The sequence below is a fragment of the Lineus longissimus genome, chromosome 1 (assembly GCF_910592395.1).
Source record: "Lineus longissimus chromosome 1, tnLinLong1.2, whole genome shotgun sequence".
Taxonomy (NCBI): Eukaryota; Metazoa; Nemertea; class Pilidiophora; order Heteronemertea; family Lineidae; genus Lineus; species Lineus longissimus.
In genome coordinates this window covers 17,207,034-17,226,262 of record NC_088308.1, presented here as the reverse complement: position 1 = coordinate 17,226,262, position 19,229 = coordinate 17,207,034, and the positions used below count along the sequence as shown (strand labels likewise).

At 44.7% G+C, this 19,229-nt stretch overlaps 1 protein-coding gene across 6 annotated transcripts in view; it reads left to right on the top strand.

Annotated features, from left to right (window-relative positions):
* Nucleotides 1-7,254, top strand: part of LOC135489190 (pro-neuregulin-1, membrane-bound isoform-like) — a 101,531-nt gene extending 94,277 nt beyond the window's left edge. For all 6 annotated transcript variants that reach the window (XM_064774454.1, XM_064774437.1, XM_064774463.1 and 3 more), the window contains one exon: nucleotides 315-7,254. In XM_064774454.1, coding sequence (XP_064630524.1) covers nucleotides 315-1,187 — 873 coding nt within the window. In that variant the 3' untranslated portion in view covers nucleotides 1,188-7,254. The remainder of the gene's footprint in view (nucleotides 1-314) is intronic.
* Nucleotides 7,255-19,229: the final 11,975 nt, after the last annotated feature.

The window sequence follows — 19,229 nt, the reverse complement described above, 5'->3', positions numbered from 1 at the left end:
AGTAGACTAAAAAAATGAACCAACTATCATCGGTGAATTTTTACTTGAAGTCCAGAAGTCTATTACTTCGATTTGCAAACTGTAGATGGCTCCCCAATCGCATTTGGGATCGTGTCAATGATGAACTACAAACTGGTATCGGTGTTTCCGTGTATATGCGGCAGCAGGATCTGGAAAATGATTCGATATCCGTGTATACACGGTCGTAGGGCTGAAAAGTTCAAATCCAGTAGGGTGATTCCATTCTCTCTGGGCAGCCTCATCATTGTTCTTGCAGCCTGAAATCGATAATTAATTTGATTATTTCCTTGCAGACCACCCAAACAGACGCTTACAACATCAAGGAGTCGTTTCCAACCATGCCGAATGGTAAGGATACCGGATTAGACACCGCCGACTCCATTCAAAATGGAACAGGTGGGATGCGCCCAAGGCTCCCCGGGGTATCCTCAACTCCTCAGTGTGTTCGGGTGGAACATCACGACAACCCCGGGAAGGTGGTGTCTGGTGAGTCATCTGATGGAGGCTCTAAAGGCAGTACACCTTCTCAGAGTTCTCAAACTGAATCCGCAATGCAATCTTGGCCTCCGCCGACCCGTAGAAGGGAGTCAAACTCCAAACCCGACTCTTGTGTAGACAATGATCTGAATCAAAGCGATTATGAAAATCTCGATAGTGACGAGTTAGAGGGCAAGCTAGGCGTTGTCCCTCCGTACTTAAGCCAGGAAAGTCGCGATTCATACACCGGCCCTCGTGATCTCCAATCAACCAAGCGAAATTCTGGTGGCACTAAGACTAAAGCTGACAACAATCGCAAAATCTCTCAAAGGAAATCTGCTGGTCTGAGCAGCGATTCAGGTAGTGATTCAGAGGATACTTCGAGTTCTGGTGGTGCAAAGCCAGAGTGCGAAGAATTACTCGACAGAAAGCGTGCTGACACCCTGCCAAATAGATGGAGCAATTCTCATAACAGTGCTGGCAATAAAAACTGCGATAGGTATGGCAATAGCCCAAGTGGCTTGACAGTAAATTCATGTGCATTTAGTCCATATTATGATGTCAATAGTGACAGAATGGATAATAGGTACCCGCATCGGCAAAAACCGCATTGTAAACTTTCGTATGACAAAGAGCAACGTCAAAGACTCTTACGCACACAAGATGACCATGATGCAACCCGTCTGTGATATTTTTGTAACACTGCCATTTTGTATATAAGATAGACGTTTCTGATATAATTACGCATAGTTGAACAGGTGGAAATAAAGATAGGTGTACGTTTTGTTGGTGTCTATTAATACAGCAACTGCAGTTCTGTAATATTGTAAAAAATATTGTGTACACTAAAATGTCTATTTATAATCCTATTGTGACGTCTGCCTGTTATTTATTATTTGTAAATAAATGTAAATAACAAATGACACAGCTAAACTGGTGTTCATATAATGGTACTATTATAATGGCATCAGATATGTAATGCTTTGGACTTATTGTTTTTGAACAAAACGCTTTGGTTTAAAATTCTATAAAGATAAATACTATGTACAGAAATATCGAGACAGTAAAGGTTAAAAATAGTTATGATATAGTGGTCATTTTCTGATGATTGTCAAACACAACTTTTTTGGACTAAATAGTTTTTTTTGCATGTTTTGTGTTTGTGTAGGTTTCTGAGTAATTGATGAATATATGCTCTTCTACCTTTTAACATGTTTAAGATATAATATATCAACAGTTATAAGTTACTGTTGTATCTGATTTGAAAATGACCAGTATATTTCATTGTATTTGCTATATCCGACTGACCCTTATATGGAGGTTGTAAATTAGGCTTATGGCTCACTACTAATAATAAGACAATATTGTGATAAAGAAAAATAATTTAGCTTGCTCTTATTCATTAGTAGTGATGCCATACAATTCATTTGGGGCCGTTTGAAGCCCATCCACAGTAGTATTGAATCTGGGGTTTTTCTTAGGAGAAATATCAGTTTGGTTTGACATGTCTGAGCTAAAACTATAAAGATTGCCGTGATCATCACATCAATGATGCTGGTTGGGTAATGGGTGCTGTTCATATTTCTTGTTGAATACCCTCAGTGTGTACTTTTCTTTCGTAAAAGCGTTGTTTTCTGAAACAGTAAACCGTGAAATTTTCTCTTTTTGACTCATGTACCAAATCCTTTCGTCTTCTTAGTCGCCCATCCAACAGGCTACTGAATCATTTTGTACTTTATTTTCTAGTTTCGTTTTCAATATCCTTCTTGAAACTGGAGGTGTGTTTAAGGGAAGAGAAAATACAGCTCCTGACAAGATATTTCTGTCAGCGGTGAATGTGCTTTTGACTTCATGATAAATTGGTTGCTGATGAATCCCAGGTGAGATCATCAAAAAGAAGTTCAAGATTCAAATGAAATATCGCCAGCGAAAAGTACACGTACACCTCCAAATGTATTGCTTTGTCGAAATAGCAAGTAAGGAAATTCTGAACTATGGACAGTACAGATACACACCAACACCTGTGTCGGGTAAAAATGGCCATTTGGGTTCAGAATTTTTATCGAACTTGGACAACTTCGATAATTTCAAATTCTTTTGACATTTCATTTCATTCTGGGTTTCATCCCAGTGACCATGCAGTCTGATTGTAACTTTTGGTGTACTTAGTTTAAAATTGTATACTTTTCAATTGTAAACAAATCTTCTGTTAGCCATTGTGCATGCTTTAAGGCCCATGGAAGGTACTGCTGCTTCCAGTAAGTTAGTTACTGAATCACTTTCTTTATCGCAAATATAATTACCATGATTTGCTTTTAGAACACAGCTTATTTCGTGTACAATTAGCCTGTACAAGCATATTTTGTTATCTTTTCTATAAAGCTGTCCTTCGATGATTATATTCCTTGTTGTTGTGTCAGGTGCAGCTTAAGCCGAAGCATTATTAAATCATCACCAGCAGCACCTCTTGTTTTGTCCTTGATATTTGATGAATGAAAATGTAATTGACATGGATCAAGGGGCCATGTTTGACTTCTCGGTCCTGGGGGGCAGTAGGCCTAGGCACAACAAGTAGTGAGATGAGAGAGATATCAAAGATTTCTCTAAACCTCTCTACCACACTATATATCTGAGGTAAAAAAATCTCTGATCTGAGACAAATTTTTTTATCAATCCCTCTGTCTTGATTTTTAGCTCGTTCTGGACGGCAAAGAAAAAGTAATGTTAATCCTTCCAAATCCAAAAAAATTCTGTGATATTAATCGTACACTTGACGTAGTCATGGTGTTGTTAGATTTATTGTTACAGAATTTAAATATACTGCACTTTCTCTCCTTTATTTTCAAGGAGTGTTAATGTTGTACTTGTTTCCGAGGGGTCAAACACACTTGCTAAAGTAGAAAAAATAAAAGTAAAAACATTTTGGTTGACGAAATAGAATAAACGGTAGTACTGTGTACATTTCATATTCGACACTTCTTGTACATATAGTGCCTGTCATTTACTGATCAAAGAAGAACAAAAATTCAAAAAAATGAAATTTTGCAAAAATTCAGATCTTTTTTCAGCCTGTCTTTCAGTCTTTTTGGTGAAAAATGAGAAAGACTGTACGAACAGAAGGCTGTACTATGTTATTCATCGGACGTTGTTACGGAAGGAGTTTAATATGTCTCCCTACTCGTAGCACATTCTGCATGCTGAAAGTAGTGTAAATATACATTTGGCTGGCTCTATTGTATTTTTGCATTTCCACGGATGATTTCATTGATGTGATACAAGTGGCCGTGAATGAATTCCTTGTTGTTATGATTGCTCAATGCCTCATTGTTAGTATTTGCAAAAAGGGCGTTGGATAATTTTCAGCAGTTTGTTATTTTGGACATGGTTCGATTTGTGATATTTACGATGTCATTTTATGAGCATGTTTTGAGGCAGATGTTGGAAAACTCAGTCATGTGGTCACATAATGTGGTCACATAATGTGGTTACATAATGTGGTCACTTAATGTGGTTACATAATGTGGTCACATAATGTGTTGTTTGTGCCTTACGGCTCCAGAAGATATCAAACCTTTTCAGTCGGAGTTCTCCTGAGGGTGTTTCTTCAACATTTCTAAAATACTTAAGATTTTCTATGATATTGAGAAGAAAGTCATCAACAATTGTGTAACAAACATTTTGGGGGTTTTCGATCAAGAAAATGTTGGCATGTTTTGTGGGGATATGAGACTACTGCCCTACATCATGCGACGAAGCCTTGTATTAGCCCATTGCATGCCCCTTTCTCTACCAGGAACCTCACTGGCAAGGGCAACTACCCAATGAGTTTTATAGCTATAGTACCTCGTGATTGGAAGGGCATGTTGAGAGGTCTTGCTGCGGTTCCATTGGAATCCAGTTGAAAGGTCTTGCTACAACTGTGTTTCCACTGGAACCTAGGTCATGTTTCCGTGGCTCCACTGGAACCAGGTTGGTAGGTCTTGTTGCCGTGGTTCCACTGGAATTGGTTGAAAAGTCCTGTTGCTGTGGTTCCATTCGAACCTGGTTGAAAGGCGCTGTTGCCGTGGTGTGACTGGAACCCAATTGAAAGGTCTCAATGCTGTGCATGGTGCTGGAAGTTGGTTGAGATGCCTTATTTCTGTAATTTCACTTGTTCTAACAAACCATGCAGGACCTGAGTGAAACATTTTGTGTGGTGGCCTTTGGTTGTAGTTCCGGAAATACCCTGGAGTGAAAAGTGTTTGTTAGAATTTGTCGATAATACCTCTCAGGTGTTCAGTTGGGCAATCCGTCATATATTCAACTCAAAATATTATTTTTAAATATTAAGCCTCAAAAACAAATATTATTTGAATAGAATTTTTTAAGTGAATGTATATAGTGTTTCTTGTATGATATGTTATTACGAACTGCGGCTTTGTAAGACTTATGGTGATCCTAAAAGACAGTCGGAGTTATATTTTCACAGACGTCAAAATGGTTTCCTATGGGTCTTACATGCTGATGAACATCATGGTTCAAGATGTACATGATTATTATCGGTATCAGAAATAAATAGGACTAGAATTTGCAGTTTGGAACCTGCCAGTATATATAAAACAACAAAATAATCAGAACTTCTGATGTACAAGTTTTCAGTATTTTGATACTGAGACATGTGATGTTTGACTTAAAGTATCACAGAAGAACAGTGGAACCTCCCTTAGCGGACACCTCTCTAATATGGACAACCTCTCTAATAAGGACACTAGTTGTGGTCCCAAAGTGGTTGTTTCCATTCAATTTGACCTCTCTAATCCGGATACCTCACAAATGAGGTTAGCAATTGTCAATCCCGCGGATGTCCTTAATAAAGAGGTTCTACTGTACTTGTATATGGACTAGCCTTGTTCATTTCTGATGCAATTAACTTCAACCAAGATGTGATGTGGTCGGATTGTACTATTTCAACTAACTTAATGGCAATTACTACAGTTGAATGTGTGTATTGGTTTCATTGCTCATATGTTTTTAATCAGATACTATTACATTTGGTTGATTTCATACGCATTTCTTCATTAACCCATTGCGAAAAAATCTTTAAAGGGACAATATAGGCAGCAGCTAGGCAGGCAAGATAAAGTTACACAAAGTCGCCAATAGGGGTCTCTCACATCTCACAGTACATCGAAATGATTCATGCTTGTACGAGGATTATATTTAGTGCTGAATCTGACATGACCCAGGGCCCTTACTGTGTATATTTAATAGTCACCTGAAGATGGCCAAATTAGCCCCTCTGCTCCTGCCTATAGTCCCCCTTTAAGGTAAAAGACAACTACTGCATGTGTCATGTGGGCATCTCATATGTTTTAAGATGAGAGCTAATTGTGTGAACTATTGACACATGCAAAAGGGTTTGTTCCTATCATTGGTTTCAACAAAATTGGAACTTCAGAACCCCCCCCCCCCCCCAAAAATTGTTTTATTCTTTATCAATGCTTGATAATAGTAATGAGCAATAAAAGATCAAAGGAAATGATCCCTTTTAACTTGGAATCAGGACTCATTTATCTGTGCGTTGGGCCATTTTGTGACATTAGTTTCTGCTATAAAACCTCTTGAAAAAATGTCAGAGCAATTGAAAAACATCATATTAACACACTATTCTTGGGCTGTGTGCAACATCCTTGTTATAAGCCGCACTTACACCACCTGAAAATGGACCACTAATCTTGGTTCGGGAACCAATGCCGCACCATCGAAAATCCACCAAGCGCTTACACCAGCGCTGCAGCTAGTTATAAAATCCGGCTACAGATGGCGCGCAAACAATAAATTGCATGCGCAGAAAGCGCCATTTCGAAAGCGCCGCCTGGAGCCGAACCATCCAACTAGCTAATTGCCGAACCATTTGCGCGTACACCACGACAAAGCCGAGCTTTTAGCAAGCCGGGCGAATTTGGACCATCAAGCTTGGTGGGACAAATTCGCTCGGCAATTTGTATCGGCAATGGATTGCCGAACCAATTTGTCGCGGCAATGTGGTGGTGTAAGTGCAATTGGTCCACCAATATTTCGTGGTGTAAGCGCAGCTATAGTGATTGAAGGGTTAATGTTTATTTACTTAATAAGTGTATATGAAGTCAATCGAAAATGTACACATATTATATCAGCTTCCATTCGAGTCAAATGTAATTATCCATGCATATTAAGGTTCAAGTTCTTGAGTGTAAAATCAGCTGAAACTATGCTATATTCCATCAGCTATATGATGTATATTTACAAAGGTACAGAAATAAATCCATTGCCTGTATCACAATAAGACACACTTAAAGGGAGACTATAGGTAGGAACAGGTAGGTCAGATTAAGTTGAATGAAGTTGATGATAGGGGTCTCCCCCATCTCTCTACATCAGACTGTTCAAATTATGAGGAATATAATAATAGCAGAATCAAACACAACCTGGGCCTTTAGCTGTGCATAATAGTCACCCAAATTTGAGCTTCTCACACCTAAGTATAGTCTTCCTTTAAGGTACATGATGCATGATCAAACTATGTATATCACCAAACATATGTACATAAAATCGAAAAAGTCTTCTCAAAGTTGTTAAACTTGTTAATTATGAATTGAGATATATAGTTATATGAAAATATCGAGGAGACCATCAAACACTATAGGATGAAATCTCATGTCTGTTTTATAATCCCAAGTCTACTAGTAGTCATGGTTGTTTATAATGCTCCCAGTGTACACAGACCCCCCCCCCCCCATAAAGTATTGCGCGCCAAGGAAATCACAATTTTTTAATAATGTTATTATGATTTATAATGTGATAACGTTATAATGATTTATAACGTGATAATGTTATAATGATATTCTAATATGTTTTGACAACATTAAAGGCCTACGCCATTGATTAAAAATTGTGAATTTGTAATTGAATTTAAAAATGTCCAATTGCAGAAATACGTACTAAATATAAATTTCAACATTGCCGTTGTGTAGACTGATATACAAATACACGTACTATGAATACCAACTATAAACAAATTTGTATTCACAATAACTGGACTACGGCATTGTGTATTAGTGGATTTCTATTTAGCTGGACCACAATTACGAATGACGTACCCCTTTAACTCCAAATTACCAATACATATATCTATTAGTCAATATCAAGCAGAGAAATACCAGCTGAATATCGACATAATATTGATATTGAACGTATCAGAATATCATGATATTGGAACATTTTGATATTCTTGATGCGCCCTAATAAAGCCATGCTGGATTTGGTTAGGCTATATACAGTGTCCTTTATCCTTAATATGCCAAAGTATAGTCTGCTTCTGTAATTTTAATTGTTATGTACGTTTTCTTCTGTGTATGTTTTTGAGTTCTGTGTCCAATTTCTTGTGTTTGCGTAGATACGTACTTTTCAAACTGAAATTGACTGCATTTCTGTCTAAAGACATCACCCCAGTGTCAAATTTTCTGAAAATGCTGAATCAGGTCCTAATGTAGCTACTAGTAATCAAGCACTATGCCCTGAATCTGTATTTTCAAAGAACTTGATCCTTTGTTGTGCAGGTCATGCTGTTTGATATCAACGGATGTTATCCTATTTGGTGACTGAATTTGACATTCTAACTTTGCTCTGCGGTAGCTTTGTAGTAGTTGCCATCTATTGAAATTGGCACGCAGGTGTCCCCATAACCACATTTGTCAATTTCATATTTGTCCCAGATCTAATGTAAGAAAGATCTGCAAAGAATGTAAATATCAATTTGTATATAGAGAAAATGACATCCCTCATATTGTGCAATTGGTAAGCTTATAAAGGAAGTTAACAGAGCTATATACAGTGACTAAAATATTGGCGTAAAGTGAAAATTTATTGGATTTTGATCCATATCCATGACCATTTCTTGGATTTTGATTCATATCCGTGAAAATCTGTTGAATTTTGATCCATATCCATAAAAATGTGTTGGATTTTGATCCATATCTGTGAAGATCTGTTGAATTTTGATCCATATCCATAAAAAATTGTTGGATCCATATCCATGACCATTTGTTGGATTTTGATTCATATCTGTGAAGATCTGTTGAATTTTGATCCATATCCATAAAAATGTGTTGGATTTTGATTCATATCCATGACCATTGGTTGGATTTTGATTCACATCTGTGAAGATCTGTTGAATTTTGATTCATAACCGTGAAAATTTGTTTGATTTTGATTCTTGTCCCTTAGTTTTGTATGAAATATTTGAGGAAAATAATTGTTAGTTTGTTGTTGTTCCATTGTGCTGTGTTATGACTTTCGGCCCACAGCTCCCTAGTCTTCCCGTAGGTTTTAGGCAATTAGGAAGAAGTTTGGAGTTCTTTTTTCAATGCACGTCTAAAAAAAAGCCAAATTGATTACATGCAACATTGAGCCAAAAAGCAATCTTTGCTCTTGAGATCCCATCAAATTGCTAAATTATGCTTGTAAAACAAAGTGACAGAGGCGAAAAACCATTTGTCATGGGTGGTGTAAATTTTATACATGCTATACCCACATCAAATGACTTACTTCTCTTGTCTATCTGCAACTCATCATATATACTATAGACTTTGGCTCTCATAGCAATGTACACACTTATGCATCAAGATATGTAAATTAATAACTAGAAAATACAGCTGTTAAATGCAGCTACAAAAAATCCAGCTGTTATTAGAATCGCTATTTTAATTTCCTATTTATACCAGCTGAAAAGAAGTAAGTTTCTGAAATATTCGATTTGAACACTTGCATGCCATGATCAGGGGCAAAATTGGGTGTGCCGGGTGGTATACAGTGATATTAACAGTCAATTTCAAATATTCTTTCCCAAATTCTAAAATGTCATGGTCAATTTGAAAGGTTTTTTTCTCCAAAAAATGGGGGGGGGCCTTGGATGTGCTGCAGTTTCTGGTTGGTGTTAAAACTGCAAATAATACTTACTGAAGGTCCATACACTTTAAGTTGAAATATGTTTGAAACAGAGTTTTTTAAAATTTCAAAATGCTCAAGTTTCAAAGACATCTACAAGGTGCATGGAATTTTTTATGCTAATCTTAAATTTGCACATACTGTCTCGTGATTGGGAAAGGTGGACCCCTTGTCTTCCAAGCTCTTCTCTGATTTTAAGTTCTTCAAATCACTTTGTCAATTGACATTGGTGTTCTTGTATTGCTGGGCTGAGATTCATGTATCTTCTGTTGATGTTAAGCGTAAGAACTGAAATTAATTTATTTGTGTATATTTATGTAAATAAAGGACATTATATATAACATATATGATATAATATATTGTATTATTGCAGTATAATAAATTGATTATGCAAGAATGTATATGGATGTCTTCTTGTTTATCCGGTTTCAACTGCCAGCTGTGCCAGCCTCCGGCTGTGAACGACAGACAACCAAGTTGCGAAAGACAAGGACTGTTCCTCCCCCACATCAGCCACTTTCTGTGAAACACAACGGACTATATCACAGGTTGTGAAAGAGTGGGGTTTATACCACCAGCCACAGGTTGTGAGAGATAGGGACTACACCACCTGCTACATTAGCCACAAGTAATGAGAGACAAGGGAATATAGCTCGACCGTCTTTAACCACAGGTTATGAGAGATGGGGGACCAACTAAGCTTTGAGAGACAGGTAAACAATTGCTACACCAGTCTGCAGGCTGGCCAAGAGCAGGGACTACTAAAGAACTTACCTCCTGCTACCCCACTACCAGTTGTGAACAACATGGGGCAGCCTGCACAGCCTGAGGGTCGGTGGAGCTGGTGGTATAAACCACAGTCTTTCACAACCGGTGGCCTAGTCCCTTGTCTTTCACAACAAGCAGCTGGTGTACCAATAGGAATGGCCCTTGTCTTTCACAACTTGGTCCTACATGGCGGGACAGGAAGGCGGGGCAGGAAGCAAGGCATCATTGGGCTGGGTGTGACTATCTCATCTCCCTTACCACACTGATGGGACAGGCAACAGGACATAATCAGGCTGGGTGTGACTGTCACAACTCTCACATTGTGTTGACTAAACGGCGGGGCAGGTAGCAAGACATAATCAGGCTGGGTGTGACTGTCTGATGTCTCCCACCACGGGAAAGGCAAGAGGACATACTCGAGCTGGGTGCAACTGTCTTATCTTTCTCACTATTGACCATTCAGCGGGGCAGTCAGCAGGACATAATCAGGCTGGGTGTGACTGTCTCATGTCTCCCACCACGGGAAAGGCAAGAGGACATACTCGAGCTGGGTGCAACTGTCTTATCTTTCTCACTATTGACCATTCAGCGGGGCAGTCAGCAAGACATAATCAGGCTGGGTGTGACTGTCTGATGTCTCCCACCACGGGAAAGGCAAGAGGACATACTCGAGCTGGGTGCAACTGTCTTATCTTTCTCACTGTTGACCATTCAGCGGGGCAGTCAGCAGGACATAATCAGGCTGGGTGTGACTGTCTCATGTCTCCCACCATGCTGACGGGACAGGCAAGAGGACATACTCAGGCTTGGTGCAAATGTCTTTATCTTTCTCAATATTGACCATTCAGCGGGGCAGGCAGCAAGACATAATCAGGCTGAGTGTGACTGTCTCATGTCTCCCACCATGCTGACGGGACAGACAAGAGGACATACTCGGGCTGGGTGCAACCGTCTTATATTTCTCACTATTGACCGGACGGCGGGGCAGGCAGCAGGACAAAATTGGGCTGGGTGTAATTGTCTCATTTCTCAGTTGACTGGACGGCAGGGGAGAAAACAGGACATAATCGGGCTAGGTGTGACTGTCTCATCAATCTCACTATTGACCGGATGGCGAGGCAATCAGCAGGACATAATTGAGCTCTGTGTGTAATTGTCCCTTTTCTCTATTGACTGGACGGCAGGGCAAGAAACAGGATATAATCAGGCTGGGTGTGACTGTCTCATCTCTCTCACTATTGACCGGACAGCGGGGACAGTCAGGAGGACATAATTGGGCAGGGTTTTACTGTCTCATCTCCCACCATGCTGAAAGGACAGGCAACAGAACGTAATCGGACTGAATGGGACTGTCACAACTCACACATCGTATTGACCGAACGGCGGGGCAGGTAGCAAGACATAGGGTGATATGAATAAAGACCAGCAAATGCTTTTATCTAAAACTCCATGTACATTTACACTAGGCCTTTCTGTACAAAATTGTAGTAAAAGCATTTACTTGTCTTTATTCATATCGCCCATAATTCGGCTGGGTGTAAACTGTCTCATCTCTCTCACTATTGCCATAATTGGGCTTGGTGTGACTGCCCTATATTTCTCACCTTGGTGACAGGACTGCTGGGCAGAAAACAGGACATAATCGGGCTGGGTTTGACTGTCTCATCTCTCCCACCGTGTTAACAGGACAGCGGGGCAGCCAGACATAACCAGGCTGGGTGTGACTGTCACATCTCTCTCACCAAGTTCACAGTACGGCGGGGCAGCCATCAGGACATAATTGGGCTGTGTGTGACTGTCTCATCTCTCTCACCAAGTTGACAGGACGGCAGGGCAGCCAGTAGGACATAATTGGGCTGGGTGTTACTGTCTCATGTTTTTCACCGTGTTAACTGGACGGTAGGGCAGTCATCTGGACGCAACCGAGCTGCGAGTGACTGTCTTATTTATCTCATCAAGTTGACAGGACGGCGGGCAGCCAGTAGGACAAAATTGGGCTGGGTGTGACTGTCTCATATCTCTCACCGTGTTAACTGGACCATGGGACAGTCATTAGGACGTAATCGGGCTGGTATGGGTGTAAATGTCTAATTTTTCACCGTGATGACGGAGGGCGGGGCAGTCATTAGGACATAACCAAGCTGTGTGTGATAGGCTCATCTCTCTCACCAAGTTTACAGGACGGCAGGGCAGCCAGTAGGACATAATTGGGCTGGGTGTGATGGTCACATCTCTCTCACCGTGTTCACTGTACGTCGGGGGAGTCATCAAGCCGTAACCAGGCTGCGTGTGACTGTCTCATCTCTCTCACCAAGTTGACAGGATGGCGGGGTTGACATCAGGATATAAGTGGGCTGGGTGTGACTGTCTCATGTCTCTCACCGTAATAACTGGATGTCGGGGCAGTCAGCAGGACTTTATCGGGCTGGTATGGGTGTGACTGACTCATTTAATCGCCGTGTCGACGGACGGCGGGGCAGTCAGCAGGACATAATTGGGCTGGGTGTGACTGTCTCATGTCACTCACCGTGTTAACTGGATGTCGGGGACGTCAGCAGGACGTAATTGGGCTGGTATGGGTGAGACTGTCTCATTTAATTGCCGTGTTAACCGACGGCGGGGCAGTCAGCAGGACATAATCAGGCTGGGTGTGACTGTCTCATGTCTCTCACGGTGTTAATTGGACAACGGGGCAGTCACCAGGACGAAACCGGGCTGCGTGTGACTGTATCATCTCTCTTACCAAGTTGACAGGACCGCGGGGCAGCCAGTAGGACATAATTGGGCTGGGTGTGACTGTCCCTTGTCTCTCACCGTGTTAAGGGGACGGCGTGGCAGTCAGCAGGACGTAATTGGACTGGTAAGGGTGTGACTGTCTCATTAAATCGCCGGGTTAACGGACGGCGGGGCAGTCAGCAGGACATAATCAGGCTCGGTGTGACTGTCTCATCTCTCTTACCAAGTTGACAGGACCGCGGGGCAGCCAGTAGGACATAATTGGGCTGGGTGTGACTGTCTCATGTCTCTCACCATGTAAATTGGACGGCGGGACAGTCATTAGGACGACCTATATTTCCCACCTTGGTGACAGGACTGCGGGGCAGAAAACAGGACATAATCGGGCTGGGTTTGACTGTCTCATCCCTCCCACCGTGTTAACAGGACAGCGGGGCAGCCAGACATAACCGGGCTGGCTGTGACTGTCACATCTCTCTCACCAAGTTCACAGGACGGCGGGGCAGCCATCAGGACATAATTGGGCTGTGTGTGACTGTCTCATCTCTCTCACCAAGTTCACAGGACGGCAGGGCAGCCAGTGGGACATAATTGGACTGGGTGTGACTGTCTCATGTTTTTCACCGTGTTAACTGGACGGTAGGGCAGTCATCTGGATGCAACCGGGCTGCGAGTGACTGTCTTATCTATCTCATCAAGTTGACAGGACGGCGGGCAGCCAGTAGGACAAAATTGGGCTGGGTGTGACTGTCTCATATCTCTCACCGTGTTAACTGGACCATGGGACAGTCATTAGGACGTAATCGGGCTGGTATGGGTGTGAATGTCTAATTTTTTACCGTGATGACGGAGGGCAGGGCAGTCATTAGGACATAACCGAGCTGTGTGTGATAGGCTCATCTCTCTAACCAAGTTTACAGGACGGCAGGGCAGCCAGTAGGACATAATTGGGCTGGGTGTGATGGTCACATCTCTCACACCGTGTTCACCGTACGTCGGGGGAGTCATCAAGCCGTAACCGGGCTGTGTGTGACTGTCTCATCTCTCTCACCAAGTTGACAGGATGGCGGGGTTGACATCAGGATATAAGTGGGCTTGGTGTGACTGTCTCATGTCTCTCACCGTAATAACTGGATGTCGGGGCAGTCAGCAGGACTTTATCGGGCTGGTATGGGTGTGACTGACTCATTTAATCGCCGTGTCGACGGACGGCGGGGCAGTCAGCAGGACACAATCGGGCTAAGTGTGACTGTCCTATATTTCTCACCTTGGTGACAGGACTGCGGGGCAGGCAGTAGGATATTACTGGGCTGTGTGTGATAGGCTCATCTCTCTCACCAAGTTGAGAGGACGGCGGGGCAGCCAGTAGGACGTAATTGGGCTGGGTGTGACTATCTCATGTCTTTCACCGTGTTCACTAGACGGCGGAGCAGTCATCAGGACGCAACCGGGCTGCGTGTGACTGTCTCATCTCTTCCACCAAGTTGACAGGACGGCGGGACAGCCAGCAGGACATAATTGGGCTGGGTATGACTGTCTCATGTCACTCACCGTGTTAACTGGATGTCGGGGACGTCAGCAGGACGTAATTGGGCTGGTATGGGTGAGACTGTCTCATTTAATTGCCGTGTTAACCGACGGCGGGGCAGTCAGCAGGACATAATCAGGCTGGGTGTGACTGTCTCATATCTCTCACGGTGTTAATTGGACAACGGGGCAGTCACCAGGACGAAACCGGACTGCGTGTGACTGTATCATCTCTCTCGCCAAGTTGACAGGACCGCGGGGCAGCCAGTAGGACATAATTGGGCTGGGTGTGACTGTCCCTTGTCTCTCACCGTGTTAAGGGGACGGCGTGGCAGTCAGCAGGACGTAATTGGACTGGTAAGGGTGTGACTGTCTCATTAAATCGCCGGGTTAACGGACGGCGGGGCAGTCAGCAGGACATAATCAGGCTCGGTGTGACTGTCTCATCTCTCTTACCAAGTTGACAGGACCGCGGGGCAGCCAGTAGGACATAATTGGGCTGGGTGTGACTGTCTCATGTCTCTCACCATGTAAATTGGACGGCGGGACAGTCATTAGGACGACCTATATTTCCCACCTTGGTGACAGGAATACGGGGCACGCAGCAGGACATAACTGGGCAGTGTGCGACAGGCTCATGTCTTTCACCGTGTTAACAGGACGGCATGGCAGTTGTCAGGACGTAACCGGGCTGTTTGTGACAGTCTCATCTCTCTCACCAAGTTGACAGGACGGCGGGGCAGTCAGCATGACATAATTGGGCTGGGTGTGACTGTCTCATGTCTCTCACCATGTAAATTGGACGGCGGGACAGTCATTAGGACGACCTATATTTCCCACCTTGGTGACAGGAATACGGGGCACGCAGCACGACATAACTGGGCAGTGTGCGACAGGCTCATGTCTTTCACCGTGTTAACTGGACGGCGAGGCAGTAATCTGGACGTAACCGGGCTGCGAATGACTGTCTTATCTCTCTCACCAAGTTCAAAGGACGGCAGGGCAGCCAGCCGGTCATTATTGGGCTGGGTTTGACGGTTCCATCCCTCTCACCGTGTTAACTGGACGTCGAAGCAGTATTCAATACGTAACTGGGCTGTGTGTGACTGTCTCATCTCTCTCACCAAGTTGACAGGACGGCGGGGCAGCCAGTAGGACATAATTGGGCTGGTTGTGACTATCTCATGTCTCTCACCATGTTAACTGGACGGCGGTGCATCCAGCAGGACATACTTGGGTTTGATGTGACTGTCTCATGTCTCTGACCGTGTTAACAGGTCGGCGTGGCAGTTATCAGGACGTAACCGGGCTGTTTGTGACTGTCTCATCCTCTCAGCAATTTGACAGGACGGCGGGGCAGCAAGCATGACATAATTGGGCTGGGTGTGACTGTCTCATGTCTCTCACCATGTTAACTGGACGGCGTGGCATCCAGCAGGACATACTTGGGCTGGGTGTGACTGTCTCATGTCTCTCACCATGTTAACTGGACGGCGGGGCATCCAGCAGGACATACTTGGGCTGGTTGTGACTGTCTCATGTCTCTCACCATGTTAACTGGACGGCGGGGCATCCAGCAGGACATACTTGGGCTGGGTGTGACTGTCTCATGTCTCTCACCATGTTAACTGGACGGCGGGGCATCCAGCAGGACATACTTGGGATTGATTTCACTGTCCAATGTCTCTGACCGTGTTAACAGGGCGGCGTGGCAGTTGTCAGGACGTAACCGGGCTGTTTATGACTGTCTCATCTCTCTCACCAAGTTGACAGGACGGCGGTGCTGACATCAGGATATAAGTGGGCTGGGTGTGACTGTCTCATGTCTCTCACCATGTTAATTAGACAGCGAGGCAGCCAGCAGGACATCAATGGGCTGGGTGTGACTGTCTCATGTCTCTCATCGTGTTAACTGCACTGCGGGGCAGTTGTCAGGACACAACCGGGCTGCCTGTGACTATCTCATCTCTCTCTCCGTGTTAACTGGACGGCGGGGTAGCCAGTAGGACATATTTCGGCTGGGTGTGACTGTCCCATATCTCTCAGAGTGTTAACGGGACGGCGGGGCAGTCAGCAGGACTTAATTGGACTTGTAAGGGTGTGACTGTCTCATTTAATCGCCGTGTTAACGGATGGTGGGGAAGTCAGCAGGACATAATCAGGCTGGGTGTGACTGTCTCATCTCTCTCACGAAGTTGACAGGACGGCGGGGCAGCCAGTAGGACATAATTGGGCTGGGTGTGACTGTCTCATGTCTCTCACTATGTTAACTGGACGGCGGGGCATCCAACAGGACATACTTGGGCTGGTTGTTATTGTCTCATGTCTCTCACCATGTTAACTGGACGGCGGGGCAGCCAGCAGGACATAATCGGGCTGGGTGTGACTGTCTCATCTCTCTCACCATGTTAACTGGACGGCGGGGCATCCAACAGGACATACTTGGGCTGGTTGTTATTGTCTCATGTCTCTCACCATGTTAACTGGACGGCGGGGCAGCCAGCAGGAAATTATTGGGCTGGGTGTGACTGTCAAAATTTTGAACGTGTTAATGGACGTCTTGGCAGTCATCAAGACATATCCGGGCTCGGTGTGACTGTCTCATCTCTCTCACCAAGTTTACAGGACCGCGGGGCAGCCAGCAGGACATACTTGGGCTTGATGTGACTGTCCCATGTCTCTGAACGTTTTAATAGGGCGGCGTGGCAGTTGTCAGGACGTAACCGGGCTGTTTGTGACTGTCTCATCTCTCTCATCAAGTTGAAAGTACGGCGGGGCAGTCAGCATGACATAATTGGGCTTGGTGTGACTGTCTCATGTCTCTCGCTGTGATAATTGGACGGCGGGGCAGCCAGCAGGAAATTATTGGGCTGGGTGTGACTGTCAAAATTTTGAACGTGTTAATGGACATCTTGGCAGTCATCAAGACATATCCGGGCTCGGTGTGACTGTCTCATCTCTCTCACCAAGTTGACAGGACCGCGGGGCAGCCAGTAGGACATAATTGGGCTGGGTGTGACTGTCCCATGACTCTCACCGTGTGAACAGGACGACGGGGCAGTCACCAGGACGCAACCGGGCTGCGTGTGACTGTCATCTCTCTCGCCAAGTTGACAGGACCGCCGGGCAGCCAGCATTACATAATTGGGCTGGGTGTGACTGTCTCATTTCTCTCAGCGTGTTAACTGAATGTAGGGGCCGTCAGCAGGACGTAATTTGGCTGGTATGGGTGAGACTATCTCATTTAATCGCCGTGTTCACGGACGGCGGGGCAGTCAGCAGGATATAATCAGGCTGGATGTGACTGTCTCATCTCTCTAATCAGGTTGACGGGACGGCGGGGCAGCCAGTAGGAGGTAATTGGGCTGGGTCTGACTGTCTCATGTCTTTCACCATGTTTACTGAACGGCGGGGCATCCAGCAGTACATACTTGGTCTGGGTGTGACTGTCTCATGACTCTCACCGTTTTAACTGGACGGCGGGGCATCCAGCAGGATATACTTGGGTTTGATGTGACTGTCCCATGTCTCTGACTGTGTTAGCAGTGCGGCGTGGCAGTTGTCAGGACACATCCGGGCTGCCTGTGACTATCTCATCTCTCTCACCATGTTAACTGGACGGCGGGGCAGCCAGTAGGACATACTTGGGCTTGATGTGACTGTCCCATGTGTCTGACCGTGTTAACAGAGCGGCGTGGCAGTTGTCACGACGTAACCGGGCTGTTTGTGACTGTCTCATCTCTGTCATCAATTTGACAGTACGGCGGGGCAGTCAGCATGACATAATTGGGCTTGGTGTGACTGTCTCATGTCTCTCACCATGTTAATTGGACGGCGGAGCAGCCAGGAGGATATTATTGGGCTGGGTGTGACTGTCAAATTTTTCAAAGTGTTAATGGACGTATTGGCAGTCATCAGGACATATCCGGGCTCTGTGTGACTGTTCTCTTTCTCACCGAGTTAACTGGACGACCGGGCAGCCAGCAGGACATAATTGGGCTGGGTGTGACTGTCCCATGACTCTCACCGTGTTAACGGACGACGGGGCAGTTGTCAGGAGGTAACCGGGCTGTTTGTGACTGTCTCATCTCTCTCAGCAAGTTGACAGGACGATGGGGCATCCAGCAGGACATAATTGCGCTGTGTAGGACTGTATCATGTCTCTCAACGCGTTAATTGGACAACGGGGCAGTCACCAGGACGTAACCGGGCTGCAAATGACTGTCTTGTCTCTCTCATTAAGTTGACAGGACGGCGGGGCAGCCAGCAGGACATAATTGGGCTGGGTGAGACTATCTCATGTCTCTCACCGTGTTAATTGGACAACGGGGCAGTCACCAGGACGCAACCGGGCTGGGTGAGACTGTACTGTCTTGCCAAGTTGACACGACCGCGGGGCAGCCAGTAGGACATAATTGGGCTGGGTGTGACTGTCCCATGAATCTCACCGTGTTAACAGGACGGCGTGGCAGTTGTCAGGAGGTAACCGGGCTGTTTTTGACTGTCTCATCTCTCTCACCAAGTTGACAGGACGATGGGGCACCCAGCAGGACATAATTGCGCTGGGTAGGACTGTATCATGTCTCTCAACGTGTTAACTGCACGGCGGGGCAGTCATCAGGACGTAACTGGGCTGCGTGTGACTGTCTCATCTCTCTCGACAAGTTAACAGGACGGCGGCGCAGCCAGCAGGACATAATTGGTTTGGATGTGACTGTGTCATGTCTCTCACAGTG